General features: G+C 60.1%; 2 protein-coding genes across 2 annotated transcripts; one reads left to right on the forward strand and one right to left on the reverse strand.

The window, feature by feature from the left end:
* Positions 1-205: 205 nt before the first annotated feature.
* ZIC2 (Zic family zinc finger 2) lies at positions 206-3588 on the reverse strand. Its single transcript, XM_075491953.1, has 3 exons — positions 2577-3588; positions 668-831; positions 206-472 (listed from the first exon to the last, which is right to left on the reverse strand). The coding sequence occupies exons 1-3, from the start codon at positions 3586-3588 to the stop codon at positions 206-208; spliced, it is 1443 nt and encodes a 480-aa protein (XP_075348068.1).
* A 9071-nt stretch (positions 3589-12659) lies between these two features.
* ZIC5 (Zic family zinc finger 5) lies at positions 12660-19003 on the forward strand. The gene is given in 4 exon segments (XM_075491954.1): positions 12660-13003; positions 13005-13087; positions 13090-13977; positions 18549-19003. Coding segments are annotated over 4 exon segments (1770 nt in total).
* The last annotated feature ends 5933 nt before the right edge of the window (positions 19004-24936 follow it).

The following is a 24936-nucleotide window of genomic DNA, read 5'->3' on the forward strand; positions in this document are numbered from 1 at the left end:
CAACAAAAAAAGACCCGAAGGCGGGAGGGGTGTGGGGAGGTAAAGGCCCCCCGTCCCCGTCCTGCTCGGCCGTCATTTCGCTGCCGGCGGCTGCGGCGGCATCTCCCGGCGCGTCTCCGCGGGCCCGCTCCCTCCTTCCCGCCGCCACCGCCGCCGCCGGGGCGGGGAGGGCGCGGCGGGGCCGTGCAGAGCAGTCCGGCGGGCCCTACACGTACCACTCGTTGAAGTTGGAGGAGAGGCCGCTGTGGCCGCCGCCGCCGCCGCCGCCGCTGCCGCCGCCGCCGCCGCCGCCCCGGTGCACGGCGGACACGGCCGCCGCCGCTGCCGCCGCCGCCGCCGCCGCCGCCGGGGAGAGGTTGCTGGTGCTCTGCGACTCGGCGCTGGGGGACACCAGCCCCGGGGGGGTGGAGGACTCGTAGCCGGAGCTGGCGGCCGGGGAGGACTCGGAGCCTTGCGGGGACGACTCGTGCACCTGGGGGGCAAAGGCAACACGGCCGGGTGGAGGGGGGACAGGGAGGCCGCCGCCGCCCCCCGGGCGCGCCCCCCGCCGCCGGCCCGGCCCGCCGCCGCCCCCGGGCCCCGCGCCCGCCGCCCGCCGCCCCGACGGGGCGCCCGGAGCGGGGCGGCCGCCCTCCCGCCTCCCGCCGCCGGCTGCGGGGCCGGGTACCTTCATGTGCTTCCGCAGGGAGCTGGGGTGGGTGTAGGACTTGTCGCACATCTTGCACAGGTAGGGCTTGTCCGAGGTGTGGACGTGCATGTGCTTCTTGCGGTCGCTGCTGTTGGCGAAGCGCCGGTCGCAGCCTTCGAACTCGCACTGGAAGGGCTTCTCCCCTGCAAGAGAGCGGCGGGGCTGAGCGCGGCCACCCCGCGCAAAACCCGCGCAGCCCCCGCGCAGCGCCCGCGCAGCGCCGCGCCCGGCTCCCTCGGGCTTCCCCCCCTTCCTCCGCTCCCCTCTCGCTCCGGGCCGCTTCGCCCGGCAGTTTCCCAAAGCAAGAGGCCCATTTCGCCCCGGCCCCCGAAGGGCCGCGGCGCTGCCGCTTCGCCCCGCGGCCGGGCAGCGCCCCTCGCCCGCCGGGTTTCCCTGCCAGCCCCCCCGGCAGCCCCGGCCCGGCGTCCTGCCCGCCGCCCCGCTGGGGCCCTCGGTTTGCTTCCGAGCGGCGCCGGCCCCGACAGAGACTGAGGAAGGAAGGTGGCCGAGGAAAAGAGAAAGCACCGAGCCGCTTGGCCTCGGTACCGGCTCCGCTGTCCTGTTACACTGGAAACCATTACCGGCAGATTTAAGGCCGGGCAGGTCGTTTCGTGTACGGATATTCGAGATAAACGCACATCCGCTGGGAAAACTAAACGTCTGGAAAATACTTCATTTAATTTTCATCGGGATTCCGCTCGCCCGGCCGCCAGCACTCCAAATGCCGGGGCGTAATTTGGAGGTGAGAACTCCACATCCCCCCCGCCTTTGAAGGGGGAAGCATTTAACATTAAATTCCATTAGCACCTAAATTGTTTCTTAAAGACATCCGCTCAGACACAATGACTTCAGCGCGGGCATCTCATGCAAATACATTTCTCAAATTTTAAACCTTGTTAAAGCTCGTCTCGCACCTCGCATCGGGCTTAGCACTGGAGCGAACAATAGGCCTGCCGATTTTTAGCCTTTCTCCGGGTAAATATTTGGAGTGGAAGTCGCTAAAATATTTGGCCGCCTTTTATGAAATAGTCTGGCACGGCTGGAGCCGGCAGGAGCGGTAAATGAATAATAGATGAGGCGGGAGGATGCGTTTGTTTTTGTTACCCTTCGGCTCGGGCGGTTTTCCATCGGGAGAAGCCTGGGCTCCTTCACCCCTCTTCCACCTGATTCGGGTGGAAGTTTCCCGGCCTCAAATCCTCTGTTCCCTATTACATAATTTAATAAACTGTTGCAAAAGCGCCTTCAATCACTTCGAGTGAGACTTTAAAAACACTCTTTTTTTTTTTTTTGAAATGAGAAAATTTTATTGCCTTGCTCACACCATTTAAATTTAATGGAAAGCATTCCCAGAAAGGGACGTTTTGCAACTTCCAACGGGATTTCGGACTAATGACGGATTTTGCACCTATTTATATAGTTTCTCTCTCTCGGTATCCATACAGGAAAGCCATGCTCACAGGCGCGGAAGTTATATGCCAATACATTGCGCATTGCAAATGTATAAGGCGTTTTATGTCTATATATATGCATATAGGTATACGTCTTCCCGTCTTTTAGCCGGACGGCAGAATTTAGTTCGCGCTGTATTTTGCGTTTCTGCGGGAAGACCCCGCCGAGCCTCGGCACGAATCTACATCGCTCACCCCGCGAATGAAGAGAAATGAAGTAAAATGTCCTTTCGAAACCTGGCAGGGGGGGGATGCCGGTGGGGAAGAAACCAAAGCAAACGCAGCCGTGTGATGGAGCGGGGGGGGGAATTAAACGGGATCCTTATTTTATCACTCATCATTTTCTATCTCTCTGCCCGAGTCTCTATCTCTATCTGTCGATACATGTATCTATAGGCACGGGCAGAGGGGGAGAATCTGCCGAAAGAAACCCGAATTACCTGTGTGCGTCCTTTTGTGAATTTTGAGGTTTTCCGATCTGGCGAAAACTTTTCCGCAGCCGGGGAAGGGGCAGGGGAAGGGCTTCTCTCCCGTGTGCACTCGGATGTGGTTGACCAGTTTGTATTTCGCTTTGAAGGGCTTGCCTTCGCGGGGACACTCCTCCCAGTAGCAGACATGGTTGCTCTGCTCGGGTCCCCCAACGTGCTCCACCGAGACGTGGGTGACCAACTCGTGCATGGTGCTGAAAGTTTTATTGCAACTTTTTTTGGGGTTGTTCAGCTGCTCGGGGTCGATCCACTTGCAGATGAGCTCTTGCTTGATGCACTGCTGCCGCATGTAGCGGAAAAAGGCACCTGGGTGGTGGTGGTGGTGGTGGGCTGCCATGTTCATGCCCATATTCATATTCATGGGGCCGTACTGGTTGTGCAGCTGAGCCGCCGAGTAGGGGTCAGTCCTGGGGCTGGAGACCTGGCGGTACTGGTCCGACCGGGCGAACACCTCCCCCGGCAAGCCCAGGCGCATCTGCCCGTTGAGGACGTTTTGGGAGGCGTGGGGGCCGTGCTGGTCGTGGATGCCCGGGAAGAGGAGGTGGCTCTGAGCGTCCGTGTGCGGGTGGTGCAGGCTGCCGGCCGCAGGGCCGAAGATGCCGTGCTGCCCGCCGGCCGGCGACGAGTCCCCGAAGCCGCGGCTGCGAAACAAGAAGTCCCGGGTGGAGTTGAAGGGCGCCCCGGAGTAGGAGCCGACGTGGGCGGCGTGGGGCCCCAGGGCGGCGGCGGGGTAGCCGGGCGCCTGCGAGGTGAACGCCGAGCTCTGCCCGGGGGAGAGGTCGTGGGCCCCGGCGTTGAGCTTGAAGGCGCCCATGTGCGCCGCCGCCGCCGCCGAGTCCACGAAGCTGTTCTGCGCCGCCAGGCTCAGCTCCCGGTCCTGCATCTCCGCCGCGGCCGAGTGGTGGTGCCGGGCGAAGGTGCCCACGCCGAGGGCCGGGAACTGCGGGCCGGCGTCCAGCAGCATGGTCCGCGCCGCTCCGGGAACGCCGCCGCCGCCGCTGCCGCTGCCGCCGCCCCGCTACCGCCGCCGCCGCCGCCCGCCCGGCCCGGCGCGGGGCCGCCGCCGCTCCGCGCCGCTTCCCCCCGGCAGCCGCCGCGTCCCCCCGCCGCCGCCGCCGCCGCCGCCGCCGCCTGCGCCCGCGCCCGCACCGGCCCGCTGCCGCCGCCGCCGCCGCCGCCGGAGCCGTATCCGGAGCCAGGCAGAGCAGAGTCCAAAGGCGAGCGGAGAACCAAAGTGTATTAAAGGAGCTGAGGCGGGGGCGGGCAGGGGAGGGGAGGGGGAGCAGGGGAGGGACGGGGCTGGGGACGGGGACGGGGGGGGCAAGGCTCGCCTCGCCGTTCCCTGCGGCACACACGCGCGCACACGCACTCGCGCGCACACACACACACTCACACGCACACGCACTCACACTCACACACGCCGCCGCCCCCCCCTCCGCCGCCGCCGGGATGTCAGCGCCGCCGACCCCCGCCCGCCCGGCTCCGCGCCGCTCCCCGCGTGGGCCGCGGCCCTCCCCGCCGCCTCGGGCCCCCCGCCGCCACCCGGGCCCCTTCTCTCGTTTTATCCTCCGCCGGGCATCGGCGGTGTCTCTCACGGAGAAAAACTTGCAGCCGCGGGTTCCCACGGAGCGAGGGGACCCGGGGGGTGCCCCGCGCCGCGCCGCCCCCGCCCGCCGCCGCGGAGGGGCGTGGGGAGGGGAGGGGGAGAGAAGGGGGGTGCCGGAGGCGGATTAAAAACAATAAGGGCGGCAGTGGGGGTGGGGAGGGGAGGCGGGGGGCGGGAAGGGGCCGCGGAGCGCCGGGGCCGGAGCGGCGCGGCCGGGGCGGCGGAGTTGCAGCCCCGCTCCGCCCGCGCTCCCTCTCCTTCCTCTGTTTATTTCGGTGGGCGCTGCTGAGGCGGCGGCTTTTTATTTTTCTCCCCCTCCCCTCACTCCCCCTCTTTTCCTCCCTCCCTCCCTCCCTCCCCCGGCCTCTCTCCCTCTCCCCGCCCGCACTGCCGGCTCCTCTCCCAACGCCGCCTTCACCCGCCGCCCGGCCGCTCTCCCGGCGCCCGCTCATTGGCCCGAGCCGCCCCGTCCATCCGGGCGTCCCCGGCCACCGGCTAATGGCGGCGCGGCCGCCCCGCGCCCTGCCCGCCCCGCCGCCCGCCCCGCGCCCCGCCGCGCCGCCGCCGCTCGCCCCGCGGCCGCCTGGCCCCCGCCCGCCACGCCACGCCACGCCACGCCACGCCACGGCACGGCTCGGCTCGGCTCGGCTCGGCCCCGCTCGGCGCCGGTGGCCGCCTTCAGCCCGGCACCGCCGGCGGCTTTTTTTTGGGAGTCCCCCCCCGGCCTCCCCCCGCGGCGAGGGGAAGGGGTGGCGTGGCGGGGGGAGAGGCGCGGCGAGCCACACGCACGGAAAATATCGATGTGCGCTTGGCCATGCGATCCCGCCTCGGGAGGCAAACAAACAAAGCGAGGGGCTTAAAACATAAACGGGGGGGCCGGGGGGGGGCTGCCGCCTTTTTTTTTTTGTAGGTGGTGGCGGAGAGATGGAGGAACTCGCCCATCGTGCGGCCCCTTCCCCCTGTTCGGCTAAAGCAGATTAAAGCCCTGATCGATAAAGGGAGCGAGGGGGGAATCAAATAAAAGTCAGGCTGGCGGGGCGACCGCGGCTGGGAGAAAAAATAAAATAAAATAAAAATGAAACTAGAAGAAGGAACGCTGCCCCTGGTTGTTTGGGCTTTTAAACCACTTGTGCGGGAGCAGAGGAGTCGGCTGTGTTGTGAATGTGCACCCGAGAGCAGATGCTTTAGGAGTTTTCCTTGTCTCTTCCCTTTCTTGAAAAAGAAACAAAAACCAAAACCGAAAAGAAAAAACCCAACCCCAACCCCCCCCCTGCCATTGTTATTTGGAAACCGGATTCTTACATGGCAGGAATAAAAAAGCATACAGCCGGCACACACACACAGAGCAAACAAGTCCCCTTCCCCTCCCCCTCCAGTAAATACATGTCTGGCCCCTGCTTCGGTTTGGTTTGTAGTGGCTGAAAAATAATCACCTCGGGGCCAGCAGCTCACCGATAAATGAGGCTTTGGAAAAATTAAAACCCGACATAACGTTCGCCGTCTTCACCGTCCTGCGCTTAACCTTGTGGCTCGATTCCCGCCGGCTCTGTGCTTGGCGGAGAAGCAACCCAAAATATAGGGGGTTGTGTGGTTTGGGGGGGCTGTTTGAGATTCTCCCTGGGACTCCTCACGGCATCAAATCCCGCATCAGGCACGGGCAGGCTCGAACCTGGACCCAGCGTGGGAGCACGGTTTTTACAGCGAGAGATGACAGGTAGATAGACAGAGAGACAGACAGATAGACGGAAGGAAGGAAGCAAGCAAGGAAGGAAGGAAGGAAGGAAGGAAGGAAGGAAAAGGTAACACTGCCCGCCGGCTAGGGTTATTTAAATAAGGTTTTCCCCATCACTGTCACTAAATAGTTAAAATATTTTCCAACCCCGTCCGAAAGTGGCCGAAATGTGCCAGTACCGGACATTGCTCTTTGAACAAGGCGAGGATTTAATTTGGGAAGAAGTGGGATTCCTTCTAATCCGAAATGGGCATCAGAAGATAAGCTGAATAGTAATGCAGAGCTACACCTCTGGTGCCAACAGCCCTCTCCTCTTCGCCACGCCGTCACTCGGTCCCGTCTTTGCAGGCAGGAGTGTCTGCTCCCCAGATATTGCCTTCCCAGGCTGCAGCTTGGGAGCATATGCTGTCCTTGTCCTGACCCCCCAGGCTCCCAGGGACAGACCGCGAACAAATTCTATTTTCCTTCCCTGAAAGGTTTCCGAGGTGGAGGGCTGAGGAGTGTCCTCCACCGCTGCTGGGCATTTTGAGAGCCCAGGTTGGGAGAGGAAAGCTTGGTCTTCTGCATCGTCTGCCTCCAGATTAGTGAAAAAATCACACGGACAACTAGACCCTTGAGTACACTTTTTTTTTCCCCCAAATTTCAAAGAAGTTACTACATCTGAGGTTAGAAAGGGAACCAAAATGTCCAGGAAAATTCCCAGTTAAAAATACTGTTTTGCAAAGAAAAAAAAAAAAAGAAAGAGGTGAATGTTCATACAAATACCTACCTTCTGGATTTTCACCTCGTTCTTCCTTCTTGCTTCTCTCTCTCTTTCCTTCCTTCCTTCCTTTCTTCTTTCTCTCTTTCTCTTTCTCTTTCTCTTTCTCTTTCTCTTTCTCTTTCTCTTTCTCTTTCTCTTTCTCTCTGTCTCTGTCTCTGTCTCTGTCTCTGTCTCTCACTTTATCTTTCTCTTTCTTTCTCTTTCTCTCTTTCTTCCCCTTTCTTCCCTTTCATCCCTTTTTTTCCTTTTAATTCCTTTTCTTCGGTCTCTTGTCTCCTTCCTTCCTGCCTGCCTGCCTTCCTTCCTTCTTCCTTTCATCCCTTCCTCCTTTCCCTCCTTCCCTCCTTCCCTTTCTTTTCCTTTCTCTCTTATCCCTGCCTTCTCTTTCTTTATTCCTTTCTCTTTTTCCCCCTTTCCTTTCCTTCTTTCCCTGCCTCCCTTCCCTCCCCTCGCCCCGCGCTCTGCCCGCTCAGCGGCACCGGCACCCGGGCGCTCGGGGGGGACGCGGGGAATTCCAGCCGGAGCCCCCGCGGGCTGGCCGCGCTCCGCTATTCTTTCAGGGCTCCAGCCCTGCTCTCTCTGCAGGAAACAGAGGAGCTGATCCAAGTTCAAAGTCACGTCGCCGTCCCTCCTAAGAAGTGCTTTATTTCCCTCCGAACCGCAAAACCCCTTTCTCCCGAGTCACAGGGTAACAAGGGAAGGGAGCGAGGGAGGAAGGGGCGGGGGGGGCAGGGGCACCGGCAGCCAGCCCCGCACTCGCTTGCCGGGCCACCGCCAGAAACGCAGCCTCCGGCTCACGGCAGCTTCCGAGGGAGGAAAGCAAGCGGTCACCCGCAGCCGGTGCTGAACTGCTTTATTGAGAGAAGTTTTTCAACAGGTTTCTGGAGGTGCCAGACCTGCACAGCGAACTCCAGCCTTCCCGGGAAAGCATTCCCCTCTTTGTAAGTCTTCCGAAATTTTCTTTAAAACTGCTCCGCTCTTGTTCTCGCTGGCTGCTGGTGCGGAGGGACCTGGGGGGGAGGGGGGGGGCTAGGGATGAGCGAGAGCAATTTCTTGCTTCCCCTGGACTGCATATACCTTTCCCCGGGAGGTGTCACCGCCCCCGGGCCGGGGGTGGTGGGGAGGCTGCTCCCTCCCTCCCTCTCCCCGCGCAGCGGCGGGTGCCGCGGCGGGGGGCGCAGGCTGCGGCGGGGCCGGGGGCTCTGCCCCCCAAATTCAGCCTTCACGGAAAGAGGGGGTCTGCCCCCCAAATTCAGCCTTCGCTTCTCCCCGGAGTAACGGGACGAGGCGCGGGGCGGGGAGGGGGCGTGCGGCCGGCCCCTAGCCTGGGAAGAAGAGGCCAATTGAGCGGGATCACTTGCACCGTTGTCTGTACCACAGACACTCATAAATTCAACAAGCTCATCAACAGGATATTAAGTTGCAGGTTACCTTTGATGGTGCCGATCCGAGGCACTTCTAGGCCGTTCGACCTATGACCCGTGAAGACCACATGTGTTGTGCTGTAGCCTCCCTCTGTAAAACACACTTCGGGACAAAAGTTCTTTGTCAGGCTCTACCGGCAGCGTAATGTAAAAGAAAAAGGGGAAATAATGAAAATCTCAGCCAAAGCTGTAACTTTTAAATGCCTTTTTTTTTTCTCTTTAAAAAAATAAAACAACCGCTAGGCAGGGCGGGGGCAGCAGGAAGGAGCACCTCGCTTTCGTGCCATGAATATTTATTGTTCTCTCAGTTGCACTTATATATATATATGTATACAGAAGAGAAGTTGCCGTACAAACCCCCGCGCTCGGCGGCAATGCCGTGGGGCGGAGGGGGCGAGGAGCAGCTCGGCGGCGGTCCCCAGGACCGGAGGCAGCCGGTGCCTCCGCCCTGCGCAGCTGCCGCTGAGGGACGCGCAACGCCGCGTACTTTGCGCCACCCGCGCTCTGCCCCGCTGCGCTCCTCGCTCCGCGGCCGGCGGCAGACCCGGCGCGACGCCCCCAAAACGGGGTCTGCCTCAGCACCCCCGAGTTTTACGAGATGCCCCTTTTTCCGCCTGGAGCTGCCCATATAAACGTTAGAGACAGGGAGAGAGAGGCTTCCCAGTAAAGCGCGATGGACTTTGTAATACAATTTATGCTGTCATTCATAAATAACAATGCCATATGGTAACCATATTGCTTATACAAGTAAAGCCGTCAAAGTGTCACTATTTGATTTATCTCAACAGCTTCTTCCAACAGTGACGTTCAGCTACAGAGAGAGGGGAAGGGGGGAGAGAGCGCAGAGCAAAATTTGGCCTGCGTTTCCTGAGGCCGCCTCCCTCTTTATCTCTTCCTCTCTCTGTATTCTTCTTCTCTCTGTATGCGAAAAAAAAAAAAAAAAAATATATATATATACAGGGATTGAAGGATGGAATTTTTTGTCCTTATTTTGTCCCTATTTGAGCCAATCCCCAAAGGGAATGGAGCCCGCTTTCCCCGGCGAGGCACGCACTGAAAATGGCAGCTCCGAAACTTCAGCAGACGCCCGCGAGTCCCCGTCCCAAATGTGCGGCGGGTCCCAGCCCCGACGGCCCCCGCAGCCCCGACGGCGGGAACGGTGCCGGCACCCTCTCGGGGCCGTGTCCCAGCCCTCGGGCTCCCACTCGGGTGCATGAGGCGACGAGAACCGGGCGTTTATTGGGGGCAGGAGAAGTTTATTTTTAAGGGTATAAAATACACATCCCCTGATCCCCTCCAGAAAGGGGGGCCGGGGAGCCCCGCCGCCAAATCGCCCCTCTCTCTCCCTTTCGAGCCCGTGGGCTGCCACGACCCACTCCCCTCTCCCGCCCGGGGTCCCGGCGGCTCCGTGCCATCCCCCGCGACGGGACGGTGAGGGGGGTACCGGGGCAACTCCCCGCCCGTTTCGGCCGCCGCGGGGCTGCGGGTCGGGGCGCTCCCGCCTGCTGCTGGCCGAACCCAGCCCCGGTCACGAGTGTTCGCGGAGGGAACGGCGCCACAGTCTCCCCCACGCCCCAGGAACGAAGAAAGCCACCCGCGACGGGTCGGGCGGGTGGTAAGCTCTTTTAGCAGATTTGGGGAGATTTGGAGGTCTTGCCGAGGAAAGCGGCAATGGCGCTCACTTTCTAATGGTTCCCCAGAAGAATCTTTTACACGTTATAAAATATCGCTTCCCCGCTCCCTAGCTATCAATAAGACGTGCGTTAAAGACGATTGTTTGTAAATGGTGCTCATGATAATTAGCATACATTTACATAATGCAGCCTACAGCACAACATTTTACAGCCAAACTCTTCCTAAAGCCAATAGCCCGAGCTCGGCTTCTAGGGGAACCTTTACGAAATATAGTTGAGGGCTTCCAGGCTTTCACCCCGCCTCTGCAGCCTCCCCCGCTGTCCCTCGGCGGGTTTGCCGGTGAGCGGGGCACCGCGGGAGGGCTCCGCAGCCGGCTCCGCCGCGAGAGCGGGGCGCGGGGCCGACCCCCGACGGGCGCTGCCGAGGGTTTTGGGGGGGGGGAGGCACCGCCCGCCTCCGTCCGCCGCAGCCCCCCAGCGCTACGGCAGCCTGGGCCTGAGCTGGGGTCGGTGAGTTAATGGGCTTTACATTCTTCACGGCCCTTTTAGGGCTGGCACCGTCCAAAATCGGCCCGGCCCGGGCAGCCACCTTCGCTTTCCGGCGTCCTAAAAATGGGCGAATTTCCACGTGAGTCTCGGCCAACTCCTCCCTCCCCGCAGTCGCAGGTCAGCTGCCTATTACCCAGCTATAAAATATTTTCTTTGTTTTATAGCCCCTCATAAAAAGAAATTGATCGGGGGGATATATTTGAATTAAGACATATTAAATCGATGACAGATACATATCACGCTGCGTTTAACAAGAGCGGGACGAGGAGGCGTGCGCAGGGCACCGCGGAGCCGCGGTACTGTTCTTCACCTCCACAGCATCTCCCAGCAAACCGTGACATCCCGGGAGCTCGGTCCAGCAACGCGCCCAGAATCTGGGAGCGAGGAGGGCACTTTTTGGATGCACGTATAGAAAACACACGTATATAATAAATACGTGTATAGACGTAACGCTAGTGTGCGAGGAGAAGTCTTTACTGTGCAATAAAACCATCGAGCAGCCCCTTTTAAAACCCGGGGATTATTTATTCTCCTTCCTTGCCTTGCAGCATCACTGAAACCCCCACCACGCCAGGCCAGCCGGCAACATCGGTTCGGCTCCGGGGGGGTAGGGGGGGGCACCGGCGGGTCTCGCTCCCCCTCGGGGGGAAGGAAGCCGGGGCTCCGCGCGGGGCCGGCTCCTGTGCTACAGCCCCTACCCCCCTTTTGGCAAGCCGTGGGCCAAATCCTGCGAGTTTTCCCCACGTGAGTAGCGGGGGAGGGAGGAGGGGAGGGCTGGAGCCTGGCCCGGGAAATGCCGGACCAGCACGGGGCTTCCTTTGGACGTGGCTCTGCAAAGGGCAGCGTCGGGGACGCGCGGATGTGCTTCAGTTCGAGGGGATCAGGTGGCCGGGGAGGGCCGGGAGGTGTGGGGGGGTGTGCGTGTGTGTGTGTGTGTGTGGGGGTCCGCTGGCATCCCCCGCCCTGCTTCCTCTCCTGGCGTGGCGGAGGAGCGTTCCTCGCCGCCCCGCAGGCAGGGACGGACAAGCAGCCTGCCTGCACTTCCCCAGGAGCGCGGGGCATTCCCAGGGGGACCAGCAGCCTAAGGAAAGCGGATGACATATCAATAAAGGCCACCTCTCCTCCCGCAGCCCCAGAGAAAAGTCACGGCATGCTCTTTTCCCCCTGTTTGCTTGGCAGGGAAATCCCCGAGCCCGCCTTTCCGGCACCCCCAAACGGCAGCATCCTCCTTGGTGCGGAAGGGGCAGTTTTGGCGCTCCACAAAGCGCCTCACTTTCGAGGACCAACACACCCCGCACCCCAGGGACGGTCCCATCGCTCCCCCCGCCCACCCCCCACCTCTGCCCCCCTCTAGGGGAGCCCCCACTTTTCCTGCCTTTGCCGTCGAGGGCAGCAGCTCCTGGCAGACACCCCCCAGGCGGAGTCTCCCCCGTTTCCCAGTCCGCCGCCCCCCTGCCTCCCCGGCGTCCCAAAGCTGCGAGGGGTGCGGGGCGGCTCTCCCGACGGGGCGCCCCGGGAAGGGGCTGCGGGGCACCTCGGGAGGGGGAAGCCCCCACGGGGGCGGGGAGCGCAGGCTCCCCAAACTTCCCCCTAAGATGTGTGCTTGCCTCCCCCCCGGCTGCTCACTCGTTTATTTTCTAAAGGAAAGGAATCCCCCTCTCCCCCGCCTTCTTTTTAGGAAAACGTTGGCTGCCTTCCCCTAGCGTTGCCTTCAATCGCCCGCTTTGAGCGTGAGTACACACAGCCTCGGCCTCGCGTGGGGGTGTGTGTGCGTGGGGTGTTGCATCAGGGCGTGCTTTCACCGATGAATGAATGATGGCCCTCCAAAAAAAAAGAGAAGGAAACCGAGCAGCGGAGCCCGGCAGCAGCCCCACGCGTGGGCTGCTCCGAGGCGCGGAGAGAAATCCCGCAGCCCCGCAAACGTAAACACGCCGGCGCCAGCGCCTCCGAGCAGGGGGTCCCGTCCAGCGCCGGGGGTGCGGCAGCTGCTGCCCGCTGCCGCTGCCGGGGGGGGGGGGGGGGGGGTGCGCGCCCCGTCGGGCCCCGCGCGAAGTTTTGCAAGTGGAACTTCGGGGGGCGGCGCGGGGGGGGAGGGGGCGGATCCCCGCTGCGCCGGCGGCCTGAAAGGGAGCCAATCGCGCGGCCCCAGCCGCTGCCAATCATCGGGATCCGTCCAATCCCTCCGGCGCCGTGTCCGAGCCGTATTTCCCACCGCGCCGGCGAAGTGTGGTGAGGGCTCTGCCAATCGCGGGCGGCCAGAGCGGGGCCGGGGATGCGCGGAGTTAGGAGCGCAGACAAAAGAAGTTAAAGAGCCGCTTAATATATACATGTTTTTGAAGGCGGGTAGAGGGAAAAAAATAACAACAGCGAGCGTAGATGGGCTTGGCTGTGTCGTTATGGAGCCCCCTTTGAGCAAGAGGAACCCGACACTGAGATTAGCGGATTTGGCAGCGGCTCAGCCCCATCCGCACCAGAACATGACAGGCTTCCCGGGGCTGGGGAACCACCACGTCCACCCCCACCACGCGGCCCACCTCCACCCCGGGGACGCGGGCGGCGACCCCGGCGGCGCCCTCACGCCGCTCGGACCCGAGCACATGGCGCAGCCCGCCGCCCTCAAGCTCACGCCCGAGGCGCTCACCGCCGCCGCCGCCGCCGCCGCCTTCGCCGCGCCCGCCGCCACCACCGCCGCCGCCACCGCCGCCGCCGCCGCCGCCACCACCGCCGCCGCCTACGCGCCGCCCGCCGCCGCCCTCCCGGGCAACCCCTCGGGGGGGGCGGCGGGCCGGGACTTCCTCCTGCGGCGGGAGCTGCCCGCCGCCGCCGCCGCTGCCGCCGCCGCCGCCGCGCACGGGGCGCTGGGCGAGCAGCACCCGCCCGCCGGCTCCCCCCACCTCCCGCACCCGCCGCCCCACGGCGTCTTCATCTCGGCCGCCGGCACCTACGGCGCGGCCGACGGGGCGCACGCCGCCTTCCCGCCGCCGCCGCCCGGCGAACCGGGCGCGCCCGCCGGCCGCCACCCGCCGCTCAACGGGCAGATGCGCCTGGGGCTGGCGGCCGCCGCCGGGGAGCTCTACGGGCGCGCCGAGGCGCACTACGGGGCCGCCGCCGCCTCCTCCTCGGCGCTGCAGGGCTACGGCTCCGTCAACCTCAACCTGGCGGCGGCGGCGGCGGCCGGCCACGGGCACCCGCACCACCCCCATCCCCACCACCACCACCACCACCACCACCACCACCATGCCCACGTCGGGGCGGCGGCGGCGGCGGCGGCCGGGGCCTTCCTGCGCTACATGCGGCAGCCCATCAAGCAAGAGCTGATCTGCAAGTGGATCGACCGGGAGCCGCCGCCTCCGCCTCCGCCGCCGCCGCCGGGCGGCAGGAAGCCTTGCTCCAAAACTTTCAGCACGATGCAGGAGCTGGTGAGCCATGTCACCGTGGAGCACGTCGGCGGGCCCGAGCAGAGCAGCCACGTGTGCTACTGGGAGGAGTGTCCCCGCGAAGGCAAGCCCTTCAAAGCGAAATACAAACTCATCAACCACATCCGAGTGCACACGGGAGAGAAGCCCTTCCCCTGCCCCTTCCCCGGCTGCGGGAAGGTCTTCGCCCGCTCCGAAAACCTCAAGATCCACAAGCGGACTCATACAGGTGGGTGCCCCCCCCCCCGCCCCGCCGCCTCTGTAAGGCCCTTCCTTTTCCTTCCCCCCCCCCCCCTTCCCCCTCTTTTCCTCCTCTCCTACGCACCGCCGGACATGTGACTTTTTCATGAATAAGTAATTCGGCAGCACACGGGCCACGCACACCCAGCCACGCACACGCACCCGGCCCCTCTGCCCCGCACACACGTGTGTGTCTGTCCCGTCCCCCCCGCACCCTGGGCAGCTCCCTCCCCACCCCCTCCGCCACCCACCTCCCCACACCCCGGCACCACCGGATAAATACACCGATTAATAAATAACGCGGAGCCCGCGGGAAGATAAACCTCAGCCCTGCACAAGAGCGAGGAGAGGACGAGCGCCCGCCCGGCCCGGCTCCCGCCGCCCCCGCCCGGGCAGCCCCGGCGGCTCACCCCACGGCGGGGGAGAGCTGCGCGGCGGTGCCCCCGAAGGACGGCGGTTCTGCTTTTCCCGCCGGCTCTGCCGGTGGGGACGGAGCCGGGCGGGGGGCGTCTGGCCCGGCGGAGATGGGGCTGCGGGGGCTCTTGGGGGCGCAGTTCCCCCGCGCTGTGGGCGGTGGCGGCGCTCGGGGCTGCCGGGCTGCCCCCGCTGCCGGGGCTACCCCCGCTACCGGGGCTGCCGAGACTACCGGGGCTGCCGGCGCCGCCGCTGCTGCCGGGACAGCCGGTGCTGCCGGGGCCGCCGGGGCTACCGGTACCGACCCCGCTCCCGAAGCTGCCGGTGCTGCCTGGGTTGCTCCCGCCTCCGGCGGTGCCCGCGGAGCCGGGGAGGAGGGCGCAGGGCGGGGGAAGGCGCCTGCCGGAGGACGCTTCCCTCTCTCTGTGGACCTGAGGAGGAAACTTCAAAGCAGCCCCGGCTGCGCGGCGGGGCTCGGCCGAGCGGGAGCTGCGGCAGGAGGGAACGGCACCCCCGGGGGATGCCCGGGGGACGGGCTGGGCCCGGTGCAGGGCTCCTGGAGGGGCTCGGAGTTACGGGGTGTGTTTGAGCCTTCGAGGTTTTTTTTCTTTTTTTTTTTTTTCTTCTTCTTTTTCCCTTTCTCCTCCTTTCTCGCCACCCCCGAAATACGCATTTCGCTCAGGGTGTAAAAACTCTGCCGAAAACGAACGAAGCCGGGATTTATAGTGGTAGACAAATATTATTCCTCGGAGGACACTTAAGGAAGTGGAGTTGCCGTAATTGCTTTCTTGATTTATTGTGTGCTGCTGGGGAAGAGAAAAGCGGCGACCGTGCAACGTGTTGTTCCGATGTAAAACCAAATGGCCCATGGCGGAAAGGATTATAGATTTTTATCTCCAGAATATGGCAGGCATGAGCCCAGATGGAGCTGCGGAGACCTGCGGATGCCCAGCTCTCTGTGCCCAGAGCCGGGGGGGGGTACGGGGGAGGCGGGAGATTTCTCCTGCGGGGGGCTGACACATTTTGGGGGGGGTTGTTGTTGTTGTTGTGTTAATGGCACCGCGGAATGAGTTAAATGCTGGAGGCCTGTGTTTTTGTCACCTAGCCGTCCCCATCTGTCTTGTTTTGGAAAACAAAACTTCACCGCGGACCTTTCTGAGCTCCTCAACTCCTTCCCCATCCCAGCTCAAAGAGGGGGAAAGGAATGAGTCCGGCGGAGGCTTGGGGCGGGGGGCAGAGGGATTCAGCGGGAAAAGGAGTCCCCCCCCAATAACCTAAATATGTATCGGGCAGAGTTTGCAGCTCTGAGCTGTGGTCGAGCGTTGCCCCGAGGCCCTGTATGGGACATGGCCCCTTGCAAAGGAAATTTGGAGGACTTTGCAGCCGGGGGCTACCCACAGCTCTCCGGGGGCTGTGCACCCCTCGAGGGGCCGCCGGCGGAGAGGGGGACCCTCTCCCCCGGCCCCTCGAGGGGTGCACAGCCCCCGGGAGGGTGCCCACGCGTGAGCCCACGGGGGAAGGCTATCTCCACGCAGAAGGGGCCGTTGCAACAACCCAGCCCTCAGGGCTTGGGGTGGGGGGCAACAACCCCCTCGAATGACAGCTCGGCCCACGGGAGGGTGAAGGGGACAGGACTTTTTCCCCACGCACAGCCCTCGGGTGGACGAGGGATCCCAAACCTTCTGCCCATCCCTATCAGATTAATTACTGTAATTTTGACGCCTCAGCTTTAATTTAGTCATGTGTGGCCGGGGAGCAGGTGAGATTTACAAACTATTCGTTTATTATGGGCATTTGGGGGGGGAGGGGGGAAATAATAACACCGTAATCGTATCATTAGGGGATTTTGTGCGTTTCTGGTAATCCTGCAGGAAGAAGAGTATGTCAGTAATTCAGGAGGCGTTTGCGTGTTTGGTTTTTTTCCCCCTTTTCCTCGAAAGCATCACCCCAGGAGCTGCACACTGCGCCCTGCGCGTCACCCCATTGTGGGGACAAATCGCTGTCCCCCACCCCCGGCAAGGGCCGCATCCTAACGGGGACCCCCCCCTCCCGCAAAATCGCTGCCCCCTCGCCGGAGACGGTTCTCAGGGACTCCAGGCCTTCCCCCGACGATTCCTAGCCCCCCCCCCCAAAAAAAGGGGGTGACCCCAAAGCCCCTCCGTGCCCCCTCCGCCGCCGGCACTGCTGCTGCCGGGAGGAGTCAGGGGACGGCGCCTGGCATCTCGCCCCCTTCCTTGGGTTGAAACCACCTACAAATGGTTAAACTCTGACGTGACGCCGTCGTCAGCGTGCCAAGGGACACTCCGGGACCTTCCCCGCTCCTGGATTTGTGTGGAATTGGACCGTCGCGATCCGGAGGCTGGCGAAGGGGAGCTACCCGGGGGCTGTGTACCCCTCGAGGGGGGCCGGGGGACAGGCCTGATCCTCCTCTCCCCCGGCCCCCCTCGAGGGGTGCACCGCCCCCTGGAGGGTGCCCACGCGTGAGCCCACGGGGAAAAACACTTCCCTGAAGCCCCGACGGGGGGGAGCATCTCTCAGGGGGGCTGCGCTTGGGGCTCTGCGGGCCACCGCTGGCAGCGGGTGGTGTCAGCCTGCATCCTTGGGATGGTACGGATAGAAACCGAGCAAACCCTTCGGTAGATTCGCTTTATTTCTCCAGAAAAAAAAAATAATAAAGAAGAAACGAGGTGACTCGAGATTTGTCTCGGTGGGAGCAGGAGCATGCGGGGGTTTCCGTGCACGTGAAAAGTCCGCTTAAAACCCACGAGATACAGCTTCTTACCATCTTTTTTAATTATTATTTTAAAGGATAAACTCGCTCTTTCTAGTGCTACCACTTCGCTGGTAGGTGAGCCGATTTTAATTGACAAAGTTGACGCGTAACTAGGCTGCGGAGGCACATGTTTCTATAGTAACAGCCAAGAAATAGCTAATTTTTAAAAATAAAAATAGTTTTCTTTTTCCATCATGATTTTGCTAAACATGATACTATTTTACAAACGGAAGGAGCAGTAAAAATCGCCTGGTGAAAATTAGAAAATGTCCACCGAGAGAGCTGCTGGGTTCTTATTTTTGAGCGCTCAGAGAAAAACACATCTGAAAATACGCATCGGCCATGCCTAAGCCGACAGCTTTTTAAACTCAAGAGTCGCAATAGTCGCGACAAGGATTCTCAGTGCAGGTCTGTCTGCGCCGGGCTCACGTGTGGCATGGCAGGGAAAGAAAAAGTTGCTGTACGAAACTCCAGATCCGGCACATTTTTTTCCCTGGACTCTCAGCAATAGGCATTTACTCAGCCCCGCTCGAGAACTATGGGGAAGGGTCGGTCCGGGGCAGGGCTATACGTACCAGAACATGTATATCCCAGGGCATGGTATGTCAGGAGCGGGAGGGGGGGTGTTTGTGAAAGGTACGCCAGGCGAACCCGCCCCGGGCTGATTTTCACAACCCCTTTAACTGTTGAAGAATGCGTAAAGCTCTTAAAATAGATGGGCCGGAGATTTTTAGACCCAAATTAGCCGGAGGTAACCAGCTGCCTACCAGCAGCCCGCTGCTGTCACCACCGGTGGCCGGGCGGCTCTCCCCAGCCCGCAGGTTCCCGGTACGGGCTGCTGGGTGCTCCCTCTTTATCTCGGGATGCTTAAACAGGTGTTACTTTTATTTCCCCCAAACTAATTATTCCCCCAGCATAGTGCCCCATTGGGAACGGATTACGCAGGAGATGTGCCAGGCCAGCCAGGCTGCCGGCAAACGCCAGCCCTCGCAGGCGAAGGCATTGAGAGGTTTTGTTTGGGCTTGGTCATTAGAGCGGTAATGAAGGTTTCTCGTGTGCGAGGGGAGCGCCGCAGAGGGCAAACAAGGCAGGGCCCCGCCGCCGCCAGCCTGGGGCTTGGGGTTTGGAGGCCGCCAGCGGGCTTTCACAGTTTGCAAAAGACGGGGGAAGATCGGAAGGCTCGGCCGTGTCGCGACTGTCGCGAGGGGGCGGGGGGCAGCGGGGAGAGGGAAGGAGAAGGAGGGAAGGGGAGGCTTTGCCCTGCTGCTCGCCCCCGGCGGCCGCGCTGCGGAGGGGCTGCGCCGGGCGGCGGTGCCGCGGACAGGGCCGTGCCCCCGCCCGCCGGTAACGGTGCCGTTGCTGTGTCCCGGCAGGGGAGAAGCCCTTCAAGTGCGAGTTCGACGGCTGCGAGAGGAAGTTCGCCAACAGCAGCGACCGCAAGAAGCACTCCCACGTCCACACCTCCGACAAGCCCTACTACTGCAAGATCCGCGGCTGCGACAAGTCCTACACCCACCCCAGCTCCCTGCGGAAGCACATGAAGATCCACTGCAAGTCCCCGCCGCCCTCCCCGCCGCCCGGCTCCCAGGGCTACGCGGCGGCGGGGCCCCCCGACGGCCCGCTGCCCCCCGAGGCCGACCCGGCCGCCGAGCCGCCCCGCGGCCGCGCCGCCGCCCTCTCCCCGCCGGTCACCAACCTCAGCGAGTGGTACGTCTGCCAGGCCGGGGGGGCTCCCCGCCGGCCCCGCACCCCCTCCAGCCGCGACGCTTCCCCGGCCTCCGAGGGGGACGAGCCCCACAGGACCTCGGCGGGCAGAACCGCTCCCTAGGGCCGGGCCGAGCCGTGCCGAGCCGTGCCGTGCTGTGCCGTGCCGGGCCGAGCCGCGCCGAGCCGCGCCGTGCCGAGCCGAGCCGTGTTGTGCCGAGCCGTGTTGTGCCGAGCCGAGCCGAGCCGAGCCGTCGGCGGTCCCGGCCCCGCCGCGCTGGCCCAGGCTGCAGCGGCAGCCGCCTGGCGCGGGGGGCTGGCGTGGAAGTGCCATCAGGTTTGACTCGCGCTATTTATTCCGTGTACGAAACCCTATGGTGTTTGTACGGTAACTAATTTAATTAAAGAGACTCGGACCCTTCCCCCCCCCCCCCCTTTTTCCTTTTTTCTTTTGGTAAGAAAAAGCATTAATAACGCCACGCTGGGCCATCTCCGCGACCCGAGCTGCACGCCTGTGCAGGGGGACAGTGCCAAGGGAGATGCCCGGCTCCCACCCTGCTCATGCCGTACTGCTCTTGACAAGAGAGAGGGACGGGGGAAGGCTGCGAGCTGGCAGAGCCCTGCGTCCCGGGAGTGGCTCTGAAATGCTTTAGCTGCCACCCCAGTGCCTCCTCCTCAGCCTGGGTAAAGCCCCAGGTTCGCAGCGGCCTCCTGACTGTAAGGCAGCACCTGCTGAAGCTCCAGCCGGTCGAGGACAGGTTACGCATCCCTTAAAATGAAATGAAATAAATGCATTTTTTTCCTCCCCTCTTGCAGTTCAGCTCCTTTGTAATTGTTGGCCTCTCTCCCGAGTCGTGGGGTCCCACCCGCACCCGGTGTTTTCTCCCCAGCCCTCTTTCTTTCTCCCTTAGCCGTAACCGTGTGAAAACGATTTAGGGAAGGAAAGACAAAAGATGCAGCACTCCCTTACAGCTCCTCCATGGTTTGTACGTGTATGGCTCCTAAAACGTAGCCGGAGAATAAAAGAAACCCGCTGCTATTTGACAACTGCTATACTGTGATACATTTTGTTTTTTTCCTAAAAAAACCCATGAAAACTGACAGCGATTTTCCCTTTTCTCGGGGTTGGTATTATTATCATTACTACTCTCTTTATTTTTTTTTTTCTTTTAAAGTTCGTCTTGCAGAGGAAGACTTCTAGCTCCCTCCAGCCCCCTGTGCCGTCAGTTTGTGTGTGGGAGCAGCTCCCCGGTCCCAGCAAGCGGCGGAGGGGCGGGGGGTGCGGGGATGGGGGGGGATTATTTTTTAATTGGGTTTTTTTGGTAAGAGATCTATATTTTGTAGGTTTATTTCCTCTCTCCAGCCGAGCCGCTGCCTGCGCGCACTCCTGCTTTTCACCATCCCCCTGCGGTGCCGGGCAGAGTCACCTGGGAGGAGGGGACCGGAGCTGCTGGGAAGGGAACGGGGGGTGGGGGAGCGGGCTGGGGTCGGGGTGCCCACCCCCCCGCACCCCCCCGCACCCCCCCGCACCCCCCCAGCCCCTCGGGGCTGCGGGGCGGGGGGGCACCCCGGCCCCTCGCCCGCCCGTGAGGAGCGGGGGGCAAATGCAGTCCAGAGCACTCGTTCCCCCTCCGAGAGGCCGAGAGGAGAGGCGGCAGCTCCCTCCCCTCCCCCCGGGCTTGTGGAAATGTGTTTTGTGTGCCGTGAATGGTGGATGTCGTCTTGTCATTGTTAATAACGTGTATGCGAACGCGATTATTTTGTACAGTCGAATTAATTTATTTTCTGACATCATCTCTTTTTTTTCCTCCTTTTTTCCTTGGTTTTTTTCCTTTTTTTTTTCCCCTCTGGAAGAGTACAGAACACACCAAAGAATTCTCTTCTTCATTTTGGTGATAGAGTGTTGTTTATGATGCTGTGGTTTGTAAAAAAAAAAAAAATCATTATATTTTTCAGCTTACTTGAAGGAACGATGTAATGTGAAACAGACTCTTCCTGCATGTCCTCCGTGCGGTGTGTTGGTGCTGATATATATATATATAGTTCATAGAGATATTATATTATTAGTACAGTGCATGGTGCTGTCACTCTGGAAGCCTTTAAACGTTGTCTTCATATTGTTGTGCTGGATCTAAAGGAGCAGGCGTTACTTTAAAGACAAACAGAAAACTTGAATAGAAAATAATTTTTTAAAGTTCATTCGATTTGCTTTTTATTCGTTTTTCAAAGCCCACTTGAATAAGTAGAAAATAATAAAGTAAGGTATGGACTTTTTAAAGAATAATTTATGTAATGTAATCTTATTAGAGATATTTTGGTGCTGATTTATAAACGAACTTTTTAATTTATGCATTTTGTTCAACAACAGATTGCACTATACATTACTACATGGCAGGGTTTATAACTATGGCTCGGGGGGATATACCACTATTTTTATGTACTTGCTACACGTAGGGTCACACACTTGCCCACCAGTTTTATGACACATGATACCTCCTAAATAAAATAATACTCATTTCCATTTTTTCATCTCTGTAAACCCCATAAAAAGCGAACAAAAAAAATTATTATCATGCAAATGAATAAAAATTTTATTTCTATGTATTGCATGTGCCTTACTGACAGAGGAGGGGCAGAGGCAGACCAGACCCCCCCCGAGGGTCAGTAGGTAGAGCCAGATAAAGTCCTAGCCTCACAGCGCGGCAGGAGCAGCACCGGGAGATTTGGGGGCGGCTGAGATACCCCGGCTTTTCCCAGCGAAACGTGTGAGTACAAACGGTTCTCCTTCGGATTTACGCCTCGCTTTGCAGCCACGCAGAGGCAGGATGCTGCGGGCCAAGCCACCCCTGCCTCCCCCCGCGGCTGCAGGCTCCGCTCCCGCGGGTGTTTGCCCCTGGAAGTCAGTCGGGCTGATGGCGGGGGGGGGGGGCGGGGGCGCAGGATTGGGGGGATGCCTCCTCATGGTGGAGCAATTGGGTGCTCTGCTGCTGGCTTCCATGCACAGGGGAAAGAGAGGGACAGACAGACAGACCGCCAGACAGATAGGACACAGACAAAAGTCAGGCATTTACACGCACGATATTCTTCATCTCCCTCAAGGACAGCTAATCAAAATATCAAATCCAATCAATTAAAAGGTTAATATTTCCGTTGGAAAAAAAAAAACCAAACCCAAACCAAAACCTTCCTGGCAGCCTCCTCTTACAGACACTGGTGAGTTAAATAGCACGAGACTTCGGTAGAAGACATAGTGGCAAAACTGTAGGCCAGAAGATTATTCTGAAACACAGGGTCAGGTCGGGAGAGAAATAACGCCAGGAGATCACGGGAATGGGGAAAAAAAAGGAAAAGTTTTCAGGAGCTGAGTAGGGGCACAGGTTTCCGTCTTCGAGAGAGAAAAACGGAGTGAAACCCGCTGTTGGAAAGATTCCGGGCACAGTCGCGTGTCAGCATCCTCCTTTCCTTCTTTTTTTTTGCCTTTTATTTTAAAAAAGAAAATAAAATAAATAAAACTAGCCCAGGATGATTCCCCGCCCCCCCGCCCCCCCCTGTAATTTACCAGCGCTCGAAAATGACTGGTCAAAATGTCAAGAACAGTTTCACCAAAAGGTTAGAGTGTTTTTTGAGTCAGTTTTGTTAAATGTGGTAAAGGTGAAACAGGTTGCAAAGAGTTGTTTCAAGCAGAATGACAATAACCAACATACGAAGCAGAAAAACACTCATAAATGAGGGCTCCAATCAATGGGAAAACTTATAGCTCCCTAATGAAGTTTCTTGTGAAAAGGAGGGCGACACAAAGCCACCGAGACATGAATCATTCATGGGAAATATAAAAGATAAAAGATATCTGACAATGAGCAGAACCTTGTATAGAGTGTCTAAAACAAGTTTCCCCTTCTTATTTTCTGCTCCCCCCCCCCAGCCTCCCTCTCCTAGTGTTCCCTGCCCGCCCTATAGAGTTAACATTGACCAGTGCACGTCCTGCCCCACTTCAAAGTAATTTAGCCCAGAACGGAAGGCTTGGCGCTTGGACAATCTTCATGGTGTGTTAAGATTTCTATGGCAATTGGCAAGCAAGACGTTCCCATCTGAATATGGCTCAAAGAAAGCCACTTATTGACACCGAGTTGGCCATCATCAAAGACTTCATCTTTTCCTAGGCGAAACGTGGTCCGAGCAAACACTGTTTAAATCATCCACCTTTGTAGTCGGGGCTGGGAGACATCTCGCCACACACTACTGCTGGCGTTCGGCCCTTTCAAGGCTCCAGCGGCGGTACCCGAGTTTGAAGGGGCTAAGAAATTTCGGGAGTGTGGGAAATGGCGTCGCGGGGGGGGGGTGGATAGGCGGGGGGGCTCCCGGCGGAGAGCCGCGGGGCTGCGCCCCCCAAGGCACCCACTGCAGGCGGGGGGTACGGGGCGCAGGGGGGGCCCCGGGCGGGGCAGGCCGCTGCTTTGCTTTTCGGGGGGCGGCGGGGGAGAATCAAGGGTTTTCAGGGTTTTTCTCCGCGCGTTTCGTGCTGCTAGAGATGTCGCCGGGGAGGTGCAAAGCGCTGGGAAGGATGGGCTGTCAGCCCCCCCCTCGGGAAAATATTTCCAGGTAGGGCAGACCAGGAGGGGTCAGAGAGTGTGCTGGCACGCACCCTCACACTCGCACACGCACACACTCACACTCACACACACGCACACACACGCTCCCCCCGGCTCGGACACCCAAACCCCGGCGGGGCGCTGCCCCCGCTCCCCCCGCACCCCGCGTACCGCCGGCACACACAACCACGCTCCCGCATTCACACCCACACCACGCAAGTGCCTAATCAGGCAGGGAGAAGTTCAAAGGCAGGTTCTTTGAAATTCAAACTACTGCTTTTATGGTACATCAACATGGAGCGTTAGGATTGCTATGGCAATGAGCGCAGCAAAAGCAAGCTGCATTTAAAATAGTCCACCTCGATTCGAGACACTCTATTAAGATACAGTTGCATTGACCTTTAGTTTCATGCCGTGTTAGCGCAGTCAATTTTCACTTCATCAGAACGTCTCATATTTTTTTGGCCTCTCTCCCACCCCCCTCCCCTCCCCTGTTTCGGGCCCCCCTCCCCAACTTCAGCAGATAAACAAACAAACAAATAAGCGGGGAAGAAGCTCCATCCCCAGCTCTTCTCCTCCTCCTCTGCCCCCCTCTTTTTTTTTTCCCCCCACCTAAGCACTTTTATTTGCCGAGCGATTGTTCTTTGTTTATTTAATACAAGTACTGCGTGAATGGTGAAAAATAAACACGATGAAAAATAACCAAACAGATGATTCCGCCAAGTGAAAAAGCCCGGACTTAATAAAAGTGCGAAGCAGTCACCGTTGAATGAGAAATCCTTTGAAGTGGAACTTATTATAGGAAGAATACTTTTTGGTTTCCCTAACGACGCTGCTGAATTGAAAGGGCTCGCCTTTGTCAACGATTTGTTCTCCTTTGCCGGGATGCCCGCAGAAATTACTTACATGGGCTGCCTTAACATGCAGCCTGCAAATCAGTAACTTCCCAGCTCAGACTCGCAGACGCCGCTCTCCTCGGGACAAAAAGAAGTCAGGAGGAAAACACCCCAACCTTTCACTCAGCCTCTGATTTTGGGGGGGGCGGAGGGCGAAAAGGGGTTTGGGGACGTGGGGGAAGGCGGCTGTATCCCCCGGCCCCGGCCCCGGCCCCGGCCCCCGCCCCGCCCGGCGGCAGGCACCCGGAGCGGGACCGCTCCTCCGCCCCGCTCCGCCCCGCTCCGCTCCGTCCCGGCCCCGGCGGAGCTCCGCCGGCAGCGCCGCGCCTCTCCTTCCCCACCCCCGCTCCCCCTTTTTTATCCTCTGCCGAGCGATTTTCCCAGGCAGAGACATATTTAATAAGGGTCGTTTATTACGGAGGCGCTTTGAAGGGTCGCCCCTGAAGCCCTGTGTCCATTAAAAACATGGAGGTGACATTTAAACCTCGTTTTAAAGGAGCTCTGGGGTACTTCAATGAAAGGCAACTCGTTTGTCTTATGAGCTTGGAAACAACCTCCCTTCTTCTCCTTTT

This window comes from Mycteria americana, chromosome 1 (assembly GCF_035582795.1).
Source record: "Mycteria americana isolate JAX WOST 10 ecotype Jacksonville Zoo and Gardens chromosome 1, USCA_MyAme_1.0, whole genome shotgun sequence".
Lineage (NCBI taxonomy): Eukaryota > Metazoa > Chordata > Aves > Ciconiiformes > Ciconiidae > Mycteria > Mycteria americana.

Coding starts and splice junctions, on each gene's coding strand:
- ZIC2 (XM_075491953.1), bottom strand. CDS start 3,588: ATGCTGCTGGACGCCGGCCCGCAGTTCCCGGCCCTCGGCGTGGGCACC. Junction 832..2,576: donor TCACAAAAGGACGCACACAG/GTAATTCGGGTT, acceptor GCTCTCTTGCAG/GGGAGAAGCCCTTCCAGTGC. Junction 473..667: donor CCCTGCGGAAGCACATGAAG/GTACCCGGCCCC, acceptor TTTGCCCCCCAG/GTGCACGAGTCGTCCCCGCA.